Genomic DNA, 15,135 nt, shown 5'->3' with positions numbered 1-15,135 from the left:
TGAAGACTATGTTTATCTAATGTACGTATATTAAACGATTTATAAATCTGAAGACTATTATTAGTAAACTATTTATCACCATGAAGACTATAAACGTTCATCTACCGTACATATAGTAACATATTCAGCAACATGAAGTCTATAAACGTTCATCTAACCCACATATAGTAAACTATTTAGCAACAAGAAGGATATAAACGTTAATCTAAATTATTTATCAACGTGAAGACTATAAGGTTTATCTATCGGACGTGTAGTAAAATATTTATAAATCTGAAGTAATTCAGGTCAGAACCGCCCCCTCCCCCACCCCCCATCCCCCACACACACCCAAAAAGAAGTGGATTCAGAGCACTTAAAATTGGATTTCTGCTTAATTACAGTTTATTTAATATTAAATTACATTTTAATTTCGTTTTATTTTACACTACATTGTAATCTAACTAAATTATTGTGGGACAGCCCGTTTATATTCTCAAAACAAAGATTGCAAAATAACCATATGATATGTCGAAACCAACCGGACTTTATACAGATTTATTTAATTTTAATCCACGGAGCAGCGACTGTGAATGTTTATTCACCATACAATTTAATTTATAATGGGGAAATTCCACGACACGCTTTGTAGGTTTTTGTCAATAGTATCAGAATGTCCAATTGAATCGGGGATAAAATGTTTGGCTATGTTATATGATCTGGTGATTTGATCTAGAGTTGTGAAATGAAATGAAATCGGGTTAATGTCCTACATTTCTGCATCGACTGTGCTAATGATGACGGGCGTGCACCATACAGTTTGCTATGAAAGCAGTTTTGCCCGGACAGCGGCACTACTCTTATATCGAATTCTAACTGTCAAGGGTTATATTACAAGCACACCAACGTGTACACGGGGCCTCGGTTTTTCGTCCCTTGTGCCTTGCCAAACCCGCAGTCCTGCACTGCTGACAACGGGAACCACACCGGAATATTCCGCGGTACGGAGTCAACCAACAACGGGGTCGAACCACCCGAACTAGACACTTTCTCGGTAGACCCGTGACGCTGGAAGTTCCTGCGGAACTTTCTTGACCAACACCGGTGTCGAACCACGGACCTTACTCACTCAGCCGCCACAATTCATTCCCTTGTGTCATTTTGAAACTGACGATTGGTTATTTGGTTTCTAGGGTTATCTTTGTAATAATATTTGTGTCTAGGGGGGGGGGGGATACTCCTAGTCGAATTGCAAGGAATCGTTTACACCCACCAATAATAGTACTTGGGACCTCGATTTTGCGTCCCCAACCAGCAACACGACATATTTTTTGTTCCAGAAAAATCCTCATCATACTGCAGGGACGTGAAACAGTGGGTCTTTTACTTGCTCTCTGACTGACAACCGTATCCATATAAATCAAACTGCCACTTGATATTTTATATGGTCTAACCCTTTACTACAAGATATAGTGTCTTTTACGTGGGATAACAGTTCACGTGCGGGACATCGAAATTTTGCCCCATGCCAGGGACAAGTCATTCTTGCTGTCAGAGCAAAATCCCTATCTTGTTGCAAACATAACTATAGAGGTGAAACTGCTATGATATATGTGTATCTTTTACATGGACTAATGTACATACAAACAAGACATACTTTCAATCTGAGCAAAATCCCTCTCTTTTTGCAAATGTAACTGTAAAAATCAAACTGTTAACATATGTTTTATATGAACTAGCAATTTATATAAAAGACTCGAACCATACAAACGACAAGATATACTTTCTGTTCGAGCAAAACCCCTCACGTAACCATAGAATGGAAAGTGGCGGCATGTCTTTTACATGGACTTACACGTTACAAACGAAACGAACATTTTATTTGGGCACTCTGAGTCTGACAATATTCTACTGTCAAACGTATTTGTACGTCAGAGAAACGATAAGTTTTCATTTTGTCTTAAAAAAAATATTACACATATATGAATCATATTCAACACCAATCCTTCTTTGTAGTCACCATTATAAAAGATTGCGATCTTTGCTATGTCGGTCATAAAGTATAAATAGAACGGCCTATACTGTTAGGGTATTATTCTTATTCAAACCGGTTTATATACAAGTTGTTAGCTTAAAAAGACACCTTGAGTAATGCTATTCAGTGTTGTCTGTCCGGTTTAGTCAATATACTCAACCGATTTGATTAAAATAGTATAGTCAACCACAAACGTCGTGCACTACTCCCTCGTAGTTCACAAACACATCAACATCATGGCTAAGGTAGTCAAGATTTTGTTACTCTTTGTAAGCTGTTTGATGTTTGTAAATCAAGCTGTAATTATAACCACAAGTACCACCGATGCGGGGATCATCAAAGGCAAAACAAAAACAGTCTCTATTGACGATAATAATGTGACCATTGTACAGTATTTAGGTATCCCTTTTGCCGAGCCCCCCGAGCGTTTCAAGCATTCCGTTTTAAAATCAAGAAATGTAACCGATGTATTTGAAGCCTACGATTATGGTCCATCTTGTCTTCAAGTTATCTATGTGGCTGGTCAATCAACAAAAATGGACGAGGATTGCTTGAGGTTAAACATTTTTACACCATATAACGTTTCTCGGGGGAATCAACAATACCCCGTAATGGTCTTTATTTATGGCGGTGGCTTCGTTTCCGGTGATTCTTCCTTATATGGAGGTGAACTACTGACAGGTTACACCGATGTGATATTAGTGACCATCAACTATAGACTTGGACCTTTTGGATTTTTATCGACCGGGGATGAACATGCTCCTGGAAATGTTGGAATAATTGATCAGCGAACTGCCCTAAAATGGGTGAACGCTAACATTGATAGTTTTGGTGGAAACAGCTCTATGATAACCATCTTTGGATCATCTGCTGGGAGCTCCAGCGTTATGTATCACATGCTATTTGAAAACGAGACATTATTTCAAAGAGGTATAGCTCAAAGTGGCTCCTTAAATTCACCATTTGCCCAATCCACACCAGAAGGAAATTTTAAACAGGCCAAAAAATTAGCTATGCGGTTTAATTGTTCGTTACCGCCAATAGACAGAGAAATAACCAGTGAGCAGATTGTGAAATGTCTTCAGAACGCTACAGTACAGGATATGCTGAAATATGGATATGGTCTAGAAGATTTTACCTGGGCTCCGAGTTTCCCGCTTGATAAATTAGACACCGTCCATTGGCCACAGAAGCCCAACCATACAGGTGAATTAAAAAATATTTATCAGAGCAAAGATTTGTTACTGGGAACCGATGGATATGAAGGACATTACATGTTTCAATTCGTCGGGGTTGGCATGATTCAAAAGATGAAAAATGGATCCATTGAAGATTTGCGAAATCTTTTCCGCCATTTTATCAGAAATTCTGACGTTTTAAAGACGAGAGCTCCCGATTCCAACTCATTAGAAGCTCTGGTGGAGGCTGCGATGCATCTATACACGAACGCCGAGAATCCCAACGACGTGAATTTTAATTTAAAACAAGTCAGTGATTACTTGACGGATATCTGGTTTCTTCTGCCTGCTTATAAAGATACAGCAAGTCATTCCTATATGAACGGTAAAACTAAAACCTACCAGTATGAATTCAATCATCAGTATCCTTACATGCCTCCGGGAAACGAATGGTTGAAAGGGGCTACACATGGTCAGGAGCTGATTTACATATTTGGGTTCCCAGATTCTATGAAACTCAATGGATTTACAAAGGAACAGGCAGCGGCTGAATGGCCATTTTGTAAAATCGTAATGGACTATTGGACTAACTTTGCTAAATCAGGGTAAGTGATGGATTATATTATCGCCGACACGTAACTTGAAACTAACATACCGTTTGATCTGAATTACTACATCGTTTTAAACTAAATTTATTTAGTCAAACCAAATGATGTACTCTTCTGTCGTATGGGGTGGGGTGGGGTGGGTGTAGTTAAATGATCAACCCCGCGGGCTTTAGATCATAAGGCCTGTCATCGAGTCAAGTGGTGTGGTTTTACTATCTCGCAAGGAGTTGATGCCTGTCCAACCTCGCAGGTTTTCTTACGGTTCCTCCGATTTTCCCCCACAGCTAAAGACCCCAGTCCGCAAACGAATTATTAAAATTTATTGAACCATATATGTTACTTCCGAAATGACCTAGTTTGTGACGGGTGGATGTCAACCCGCTGTGCACCAACTGGGCTAATGAAGACGGTCACACTCCATAGGCCTGCAATGTACAATAAGGGAAATTTTGCCCGTACATCGGCGCCACGCCTACTCTTACATCGAATTCCAACTGCCAAGGGCCCTTTTGCAAACATGCCAATGTGTACACGTGACATTCTGTTTCATTCCATCCTGCACCACTGACAAGTGATAAGCGCTTCGGGCAACCCGGGAACGAACCCGGGATCGCAAGCGTCTTACTGACTAAGCAACGGCGGCTTCCGCAAAATGCGTTTCAAAAGTTCAATGCAGCCCAGTTGATCAATAAACCATAAAACAAACAGTACTGAAATAACAAACCATCCAAATTTTCTCTTCAGAAACCCGAACAAACCCAGGGCTGTACCACAAGAATGGAAACTCTACACCAACGATAAACAAGAGTATTTGTATTTTCCCAACTCGGGGAATCCTGAAATCAAGACGTACATACACGCTAGACGAGTCACATTCTGGCAGGATTATATTCCTCAACTTCTGAAACGAACAACACTACCACCACCACCACCACCCAAGTGTCCTACTTCATCTGCAACTCAAAATCCTTTGAATGGTTGTCTGTATATAAGTCTTGTATTCATATTTTGTGTATTTTACCGACATTATTGATAAATGATGGAACTAGGGCGGTGGTGGGTGGAGTGGTTATCTTCCAGTCATTATTAACCCCTTCGCTAATCTCGATCGGTCTAGTCCAAATAGCCGTCTCTTCTACAATTTAAAATGTATAATACAAGTTGTACCGTGTGTAACCTGTGTACGTCTTACGGCTGGTCAAATAAAAAATATAACTGAACTAAACTAGAATTGATTGTTAACACACAAAAAAATCCCATAGGTTACAGAGTGATCTGTATTCGTGAACAGCCATACAATCAGGAATCGTATGCACAATAAACAATATTTTGTATAGACAAAGTAGATGTAGTCGAGGAGAAGGCAATTTATGCCTGAAAAATCGAGAGCACTCATTCTCAAGATCATCTACCACAGATATATTATTTTTTACACCCAAGTCGCCATGTACACTTCTGGAAATCAAATTGTTTTTTTTTTTAACTAAATTGTTTTTTTTTTGCTATGAAATGAACTAGAATACTGCTTGGGTCAATAATATGGTTGCAGACACTACCCGAGCGTCTGTGTCATCAGATCCAAGAGAAGGAACACATGTTCGTTTGTGGGTTTTTCTCACACACTTGTTTAATATCGCGTATGCTATTAACTGTGTAATAGACAAGTCAAATGCCGTTCACTTACACAATTTATTCATATTACTGTTTGCATTTTTGAAGATTATGTACATACAATTCGGTGGTTTCTCTGATGGCCGCCATTTTGAATCTGAAGAATCCGTTTTGGGGGGAGAAGAAGCCGTTTAGTTAAATCGGATTAGTTAGGGAAAAGAAAGTTAGGCCGATGTGGTAGGGCATTGCCACTAGAAAGATTGGTCTGTAGGGAATCCCGGCTTAGAGTTAGTAATTATCTCCCACTAACCCTAAACTTAATCCTTCTGGGATCCAGAGAGAGAGAGAGAAAATATCATTCAAATTACTTTACTCTGAGCGAAGTTATCACTGTTTGTAGTTTTGACAAGATGTGTGCATTAATTGTTTATTTTCGTTACCATGGTACTTAGGTACTGGTTATTCGAGACTTAGCCTCACTTCTTCATTTATAAATTAAATGGCCGAACCGTTCTAATCTACTCAATATCGGAGCCATCCCATGGCTGATTGTGGTCTTGGCTGTTAATAAATGTCTAATTAATATTCTATACAACATTTAAGGTTTAAATAAAGATCCACAATGGGCAGATTTAGCTCTTGAATAATGCATCTTTAAGCAGGAATAATGGTAGGAGAACTTCGGATTTACATTCCCGTGTATACATTAGAATGCACGTAAAAGATCCCTTGGCAGTTGGAATTCGATATAAGAGTAGGTGATAGTGCCGCTGCCCGGGCAAAATTTCCCTCATAGCACACTGTATGGCGTATGCCCGTCTTCATTAGCCCAGTATAGGAGCAGAACAGTAGGACGTTAAACCCCATTTCATTTTATTTCATTTCATTTCGGATTTACATGAGCTAGGGAAAAAATCCGAAACAAAGGATTCTTGCTTTTTATGAAAAGTCTATATGAGTACAACTTCAGGAGAAAAAAAATCCAACAAAATCGGCCTAAGACAAAAAAGAAAAAAAAAATTTACAGTCGTTCTGGTTTTCGTACCCATTCGACGTATAAAATCCACAATTTTTCTAACTTTTTGTTACTTTTTTCGGCATGCTGAGAATATTTTTGTGCATCACAAATGCTTTTCCGCTCTTAGACCATCGACAAAATCAATAATTCCCATGGTGGGAAATTCTAATTGGAAAAACGTCCTAAACTACCACTGCCCCACTCCACAAGCTAAGCTAGATCGCGCATTTACCAACTGCGTGAAATTTGTTCCATAATGTTCAGCATCGTCACGTACATCAAAAGTGCCAAATGTTACATATTTTCAGTTGTGGGGTAAATTCGTCAGGCGTCTCAAATTGCCGCCCCCCCCCCACACACACACACACACACGCACCCACACATACCGGCATATAGGTATTTGTCAGACCCTTGACTCAGAAAATACTTATGGGGACGTCATGATCCACCCATGCAATCAAGACCATTTTTGGCATTTATAGAGAGTTTGACATTCTAATCAATATTAGATATTGTAAAAACTGATGAAATTGAAAATAAAGATATTTATCATTGTGGGGACATCGTTGTGGGGGCCTGTTGATCATTGTGGGGACCTGAAACTATTATTCAGTCTTGCCATCATACTGGGGACAGTCTCACAAGGGTGGGTATATTGGAATAGCACACTCATACACTCTATCCTAGTTTTAGATACATAGCAAGGACCAATAATTTCCCTACCTGGGAGAGGAAAGTTTTGAATGAAAAGGCATAAAGGGTATGTTCTTTTGAAGATTACGGCTAACAATTAAACTATTTAATATTAATTGTTTGAATAAAGTAATAAGATAGTTACTAAATAGCGAAATAAGCTAAAATAGCCGTGAAGAATATGGAAACTATGTGAAGAACACATACAAAATCTTTTTATATATTTTGTTCCGATTTGAAGACCAAAATAATTAAAAAGTCCTCTAGACAGAAACCAGACCCATAGTTCCATCACTACGATATCTTCATTATTGGGACGTCCCCACACTGACGGGTATAGCACTTGCACACCATAAACAACAAGCATTAATATGATTTTCACCTAAATAAGAATTTGTCAAATACATTATGGGAACAGATGCATAGCTGCCCACAAATATAGTCTGCCTTGCATAGTTATTCCTCTCTCCCACACAAATCATTGCCTTATAGTCCATTTAAGAGTAAAACACAATATTAGCTGCATTATGGGGACGTCCCCGTAATGATAGGTGTATTATGTTGCATAACACTTACACACCATAAGTAACAAGCATTACCAGGACTTCTTATAAACCTTTGTCATTTGCTACATACATTAATGGGTCAGGCAGTTATCTCCCCTTTGACTACATCCTAAATTGACACACTTATTTTAAGTATTTAAAAAACCCATTCACCTGCATTATGGAGATGCCACATCTTATAACACTCGCATACATGTGTCTACCCAAGGGCTACCTACAAGCGAAATTTCAGCGCCCTGGGAGCAAGGGGGAGGGGGGGGGGCAAGATTTGAGAAAAGTGGTCAAGTCGGGGATAGAAATGGCAATAGAGGGATTAAAAGGGATTATTCTGGCCTCAATTCTTTTTTTATGAATTCAGGCTAACCCCGCTAACCGTCAGAAAAGGGCAAAATTTCCTCAAGGCCCACCAGGGGGAATGTGTCAAGTAGGGCTATGATCCGACACTTTACCTACCATAAATTAGATTTTGCCGGAGAACTTTAATAAACAATTTGAACCCCCTGGCCGATCGTACCCATATTTGCCCCCCACCCTAATTTTATTTACCTACCACCCATAGGGGCCGAGTGATTGGCTTTTTCCAGGGGGTACCGAAATGCCGAAAAATCGACTTTTTCCCTTTTCGCTTTGTTTTCAGATGCATTATTGTTACACTTGACCCTTCCCGAAAGACGATTGGCGCTACATTTTCAGTATATCAGCCGATTGCCCCTGCTCAGCCAAATTTGGTCCTCCTCGGGCCCATAGGGGCTTAATACGGACCCTTTTCAGAGCGAAATTGGACCGTATGCTCACAGCATCCGTACTTTCATGGGTATCAGTCTGAAATTCACTGGTGACCTGCCCTAGGAACCTTTACGGGATTCGTTAACACCATCTTCCGGTTCTGACCTCTGCAAGTCGAGCGATGGCCATTTTCCCTTTCTCTATGTCACCTTCCTATCTCTATGTCACCTCTTTACCTGGAATGGGTCCACGAAATAACGCCACGGAGGTAGGGACTCCAATACGGGTAAAGTTTAAGTGTATCTCCCCGAGGCCTATACCCCGAGGCAAGGTTTACAAAAAGGTCATGGCCGGGGGTGTCAGGTTTAGGGATGGGCAGCCTTACCCACAGGTTGCCCAAGGAATTTGGCCTAACCCCCTAAGACCAAGGAAATCGATAAAGATTTCGCTTGAGACCCCCGGTGGGGAATAAGGTCGAGTAGGTTTCTGATTCGTCACTTATCTACCCTTAATTCGACTTTTACGGGAGAACTTTAATAAAATCGGAACCCCCTGGCCGATCATGCCCATCTTTGGTGGGGACCTGCCAACGGACCCCCACTGGCCTCCCGTTAAATTTCATGGACCTGCTGCCCATAGAGGGTGAGTTATGGGCTTTTTCTAGGGGGCAAAGAAATGCCAAAATCGACTTTTTCCCTTTTCGTCTTTTTTTTAGGTGGATTATCGCTACGCCCGAACCTTCAAGAGGGCCGATCGGCATCAAAGTTTCAGGGAAAGTACCTCACCTCATTGCACACCTCTCAGCCACATTTGGACTCCCTCGGACCCCTGGGGGCTGAGTACGGGCCCCTTTTCAGCGCAAAATCAGTCCAGATTCGGCCAAAAATCGAAATACGCGTGCCCGTTTGCCCACAACATCCGTGGGTATAAACCTGAAAATCACTGGGTACTTACCCCAGGACCTTGTACAGCTTTCCATATCACCCACTTCTGGTTCCGACTTCTGCAAGTTGAGGGGTGGTTTTTTTCCCGAGGTTACCGAAAAGAAAACATTTTTTCGAAAAATGGTAGAATGCTTCGATTTTAATTTTGAAACCTTATTCGGATGCGCAAGGGTGGGAAATGGGGTTGGGAGGGGGGGGATTCTGAAATTTTGAAGAGCTTACTCAATTTTTAAAACGAATTCTTTGGATATTCAAGTGAAAATGTCGACTTTGGAAATTTTGGCCAAGTGGTCACCTATATTAACGCCTATGTTCGACCCCTTCCGTGGGGGCAATCGCAGCCAAATTTTACCTAACCTAACGCTTGCGCCCACCCTACAGCCAACAGGGGCTGAGTACGGGCCCTTTTTTCCAGGGAAAAATCGGCTAAAAATTAAAATGTTATTTTAAGTCCACATAGGCTATCCGCCATGATGGATTTAGTCATGTGACCCGTTGGCGGCCATTTGCATTTATACAGACCCATTATTTTGCTTAAATAAAGAAAACAAAACCAAATAGTCTTATTTTTTTTTATTGCAAAATGATCCTGGATATTTATTAAAACTGTCATTAAAATTAGAACGTTGTAGCGTTTGGAATTATTAAAATATAAGCAAATATAGCGTCATAATGACGTCATACGTAGCAGCGCTTGGCCCCTGAATCTTTAATTCTGAGACAAACAAGCTCATTTTTACACAAATCTTTTATTAATACAGACACATTTTGGGAAAGTTGGGGCCCAATAGCTACAGGATTAATCAAATGCATGGCATAAAGATCACAGTTCCACATGGTGGTTATGTTGGATTTTTAGTCAAATTCTCATGGTGAGCAGATTTTGGATAAATAAAGAAATACAACTCCATATTCAAAGATCGGCTTCCACAAAAAGGTTCCTGGACATCTTGGTCAACTGCTATTAACTCTTGCAAGCCCTAGGTGGGCATATTCATGTCCCACTAAAAATGGATTTATGTGTCATATGAAGGCCTATCCGAGAAATCGCCTTTTCCAAATTTCATTTCTGCATATCTCAATTTCTCCTGACTTAAGGAAGATAAAATTTTTAGACATCCAACCTTAATACATTATGAAATTTCCTTGCAAATTTCTGGCTCCTAGCATCAATATTAAAGATTTTAGACCCTATATGCCGGCAGTAGGCCTATTTAGCCTTCATACAACACTCGGACAGCAATTTGGCAGATAAAACTGCTTGCATTCATCTAATAGTAAAACAAAGGACCAGTGCTTACATTATGTATATAGGAAGGTTGTGTAACAACTTCAGACTACTAGCATCAATATTAAAGATTTAAGAGCAGTTACTTCTGTCCTACCCACGCCATATATATAGGAAGGTGATGTTAAAATATCAGGATCATAGCTGCAAAAAAAAGGAAATGCAGCCCTCCCCAGTTCGATGAAAAGTATCACTGCAGTTCCACGGAACTGACCATATTTTCCCAAAAAAATCAATCCCCCCAGAACCGCACCCTAATCTGCTCTTAATATCAGATGGATATTGGGATTCTACAAATCCTGTGAAAATTTTAATGCAATAGTCCAACGAGAAGTTTGTTTTTAAGTCCAAACAATTTTTTTTAATGACTGCGGATAGAGCGGTTTTCATTGAAAATGCCACTGCTGGCTTGTCACAGCCTCAAATGAACAGTTCTACTTGAGCAAGCAAGCTGAAATTTTCACAGCCACCCAGGAATACATGTAGGATGAATCTCTGAAAATGTTAGCATGATAGCTCCAATATTTAAAAAAAAATCATGGCTAATACATGAACATAGCCACAAAAGACACAGAATTGTGAAGAGTGCAAAACTGAACTCCACTGCCTTCGTCACTTCTGTTCACGCTATCTCCTTGAAATTCTTATATGTTCTCCCCCAAACCATGCAGAGGTACGGGTGATTGGATGGCCGAATGGTTAGCATGTGCGCGCTGTATCATAAAGCCTGTCATTGAGTCAACTGACGTGGTTTCGAATCCCCGAATGTACGTGACAAGGAGTAGGGTCGCCTGTCCAACCTCGTGGGTTTTCTCCGGGTCCTCCGGTTTCCTCCCACTGCTAAAGACCCCTACGCGCAAGCGAATTATTGAAATAAAAATTAAAACAATGTTAGTCCCGAAATGACCTAGTTTGTGTCGAGTGGACGTTAAACTCCCTTTCTCTTTCTCTGCAGAGGTACCACTCCAAATTACAGCATCCTTGCAATAATAGAATGCAATACAGAGCATTACATAGATAACACTTTGACAATCCAGAACTGACATTCGCTCAAATTTGCCATGTTTAGACATGCATTGTGTCATACATGTATCACCATTTTGACTGAATCTAGGAAGCTGAAATTTTCAAAGCCATCTTGCAATAGATAGGTATTTCGTAGATAGGCTTAGAACTTTTCAGCCAGCTCTCCTAATATAAAATCTTCAATCTCTTTTATTTGAATAGCTGTTTTCTAATTGAAAAATAAACTACAGATAACAATTTATGAAAATTTTGACGATACCGAAAGTCTTTCCGCGGTCGATATAGTTTAAGAATACCTAACCTCGGGTCCCGCCAATGGGCCTATCTCGGCGTTTGAGGAAATCCTTCCTAATCGAAAGTTAGTCGTGCACGGTGGTATACCCTTTGAACGAGTTCCTAGAAAGTTAAAGTTTTTTTGCTAAAACTCTTTTTTTTAATCGGAACAAAAGCACAGAGTCCGGGTTGGCAATGGACGTATTGTGTCTAAATTTTACGGTTCTTCGACAACCGGTGCCTGTGTCGTGGCGAAATTCCCCTTTTTTCCCCTTACGGAAGCCTTATCAAGACTTAAAATAAAATGAATTGAACTGCAAGTGACCGGGAGCCGTGCCAAGAACAAACGACTTGAAGGAATGCAGGTATCGCCTTGAAATATTCAGGGCACCTAGGTATCAACGTAAAATGTTCCTAGCCGGAATTTGGTAGTCATGGTACCTTTGGTTCCAGCGTCGCGCATGCGCGAAGTCAAAAGCAGCTAAATACGTTGTTATGAAGGATTTTTTTTAAAAAATGGTCCTATTTCTTCGAAACTTCGGCTACCCCCTCATTTCCGACATCGGGGCATCCAAAAATGATCTCAAAATTAAAATCGAACACCTAGTTCCATCTCTATTTTTTGTTTCAGTTTATGTACCCCCGGGAAAATGACCACTGCGCGCGTATTTCAATTTTTAGCCGGTTTTTTTTGGCCGATTTTGCTCTGGAAAAGGGCCCGTACTCAGCCCCTATGGGGCCGAATGGGCCAAATTTGGCTGAAGTGTGGGCGCTAGTGTTGGGTATCTGCCCGTAAAATTTGGTACGTAGATCAAATACCTAGTCACGAAGGAGTTGCCAATGACATTTTCTCGTTTAAAACGGTTGAATAGTCTAAAACTGCTTTCCGAAAAAAGAGTAATTGTATCATTTTAAGCCGCGTTCACACTTTTCCGAATCGAGTTATGTACAGTGCGTGACTCGCTTGATTCAAATCAACATGTTTACCGTAACCGAATAACTTTGCGCGCATGTTCACTTCTACTTCCGTTTTATCGCTTGTCGAGAGAGACGGGGGGGGGGGGGTAACGTCCACTCGACACAAATTAGGTCATTTTGGGACTAACATATGGTTCAATTTTATTTCAATAATTCGCATGCACGTAGGGGTCTTTAGCAGTCGGTGTAAACCCACGCGGTTGAACAGGCGACCCTACTCCTTGTCACGTACAACCGGGGAATCGAAACCATATAGGGGATATTGAAATGCAAATACCTATGCAGGTTGTGATATGATAAATAGTCATGGACACTTGACATGCTTTGAGAGTATGTTCACAGATGAAGAACTTATCGCCTCAACAGAGCCACTGAGCTGCATGTGGGACACGCAATAACGTCATACACGTGTGTGTGTGTGTGTGGGGGGGGGGGGGGGGTCATTGTCAAATTTGACACTTCAAGGAAGGGTCGATGAAAACTGTCGCGTGCTGGTTTATCCTATTTAGTTTGCTTTCCTATCGGTTCTTGTATAAGACTTACTGTTTAGCATATCTTTGCTTTAGAGTGTTACGTTTAATTCCCAACGTGACGTCTTCAACATGATGAACGTCTACGCGCTATTGGCATGCTTTAAATGGTCACAGTCTGTGATAGCAGACTGTGGAACCAGTACCAACAAACACATAATGTTGATGATAGACCTCGTTCAGGTCGTCCTAGTGCCACTACACAATCCCGGGATCAATATATTCGTACACAGGTCCTGCGAAATCGAGGACAAACGACCAATCAGCTTTTTGTAAACTTGTACTAAGTTACAGGAATTCGAGTGACACCTCAAACGATTAGAAATCGGCTACATGCAGCCCATTTGCATGCGCGACGACCGCGTGTTGAGCCTCCATTGACTCGCCAGCACATGGCAAACAGGCTTCAATGTTGTAGGCAGCGTAGAAATTGGGGTAATCATCGATGGGCGCGAGTAATGTTCTCAGATGAGTCAAGATTTACTCCGGATTTCACCGATAGGCGTGCTCGCGTTTGGAGACGTGTAAATGAGCGTCATGTTTAAGTTCATATGTAGGCAATTGGTCTGTTATTAACATACACTGGTTACCTCTAATAAAACCAGCAGTGCATTTCCGCAGTTTTGTATTGTTTCTGAATATCCCCTACTTTTTTTTTGAAGAGTATACATGTATATGTAAAAATAAACATATTTTTGTAAATACACCCAGGAGGAAAAGGGATACTGTTATTTTCATATTTAACAAATGGATGATACTAGCTATTGCCCCGAGGTTTCTGTGTACCAAGTAGCTTTGGCGTCTGAAATCTAAGCCCATGCTACCACTCTAACATCCCGGGATGGGGGTAGTGTATGCTTGCATTTTCTATAAAACCCTTTTCTATAGAACCCTTCTCATTTATTTTGAAAATCCACGCTTCTCATAATTTCTGTTGTAATTTTTAGTATTTAATTGTATGATTACTGATGTTTGCTTCAGGTTTTGATGTCTGGTCTAAAGGAGGAACTCCGTGGACCTTTGAGAAGTATTTAAACCAATTTGATGCTGCTGCAAGGAAAATAGAATCTTTTGTAACTAAAACTAGGAACAATGAAGACGATTATCACCCATTAATAACTGGTAACTACACGAAATTATTCTTGGTATCTCCCCCATACTCCTATGGCTATACTCTACTCTATCCCCAGACTTCACTCTACTGACTGGGCATCACCAGACTCCAATCTACTGTTCTCTGACTTCGATGTACTGACTGTATTCTACCTTTTGACCACACTCTGTTATCTGGGATTTGTTCCATGTGGTTTCAGTCTCATTTTCTCTGCCTTCTCTGCATGCTATATGACATTCATTTTGCTATCTTCCTGACTTCACTCTATTATCTTTCTGACTTCGCTCTGCTGTCCGACATTTTTCCTTTCCGACTTCACTCTACTATCTGGCATTTCTGCTTTCCGATCCCACTCTGCTTTCTGACATTTCTGCTCGCTGACTTTACTCTGCTATCTCGCATTTCTGCTCCCCGACTCCACTCTGCTGTTTGGCATTTCTGCCTTCTTTGACCCCACTCTGCTAACTGGTGTGGCTTTTATTTAACATTCAGCCGAAAATCCACTTGACTTTTCGCTTGTTATATTTTTCAGGGGATGGAAGTCCTAATGTTTTCTGGGATTTTACTG

General features: G+C 40.7%; 1 protein-coding gene across 1 annotated transcript; it reads left to right on the top strand.

Moving 5' to 3' along the window:
* The first annotated feature begins 2,178 nt into the window (after positions 1-2,178).
* On the top strand, positions 2,179-6,006 carry LOC126810452 (cholinesterase 2). The gene is made up of 2 exons (XM_050535539.2): positions 2,179-3,797; positions 4,545-6,006. Exons 1-2 carry the CDS (start codon positions 2,251-2,253, stop codon positions 4,831-4,833), a joined length of 1,836 nt encoding a protein of 611 aa, XP_050391496.1. The 5' UTR covers positions 2,179-2,250; the 3' UTR covers positions 4,834-6,006.
* The last annotated feature ends 9,129 nt before the right edge of the window (positions 6,007-15,135 follow it).

The sequence above is a fragment of the Patella vulgata genome, chromosome 2 (assembly GCF_932274485.2).
Source record: "Patella vulgata chromosome 2, xgPatVulg1.2, whole genome shotgun sequence".
NCBI lineage: Eukaryota > Metazoa > Mollusca > Gastropoda > Patellidae > Patella > Patella vulgata.
This window is presented reverse-complemented; position numbering and strand designations above follow the sequence as displayed.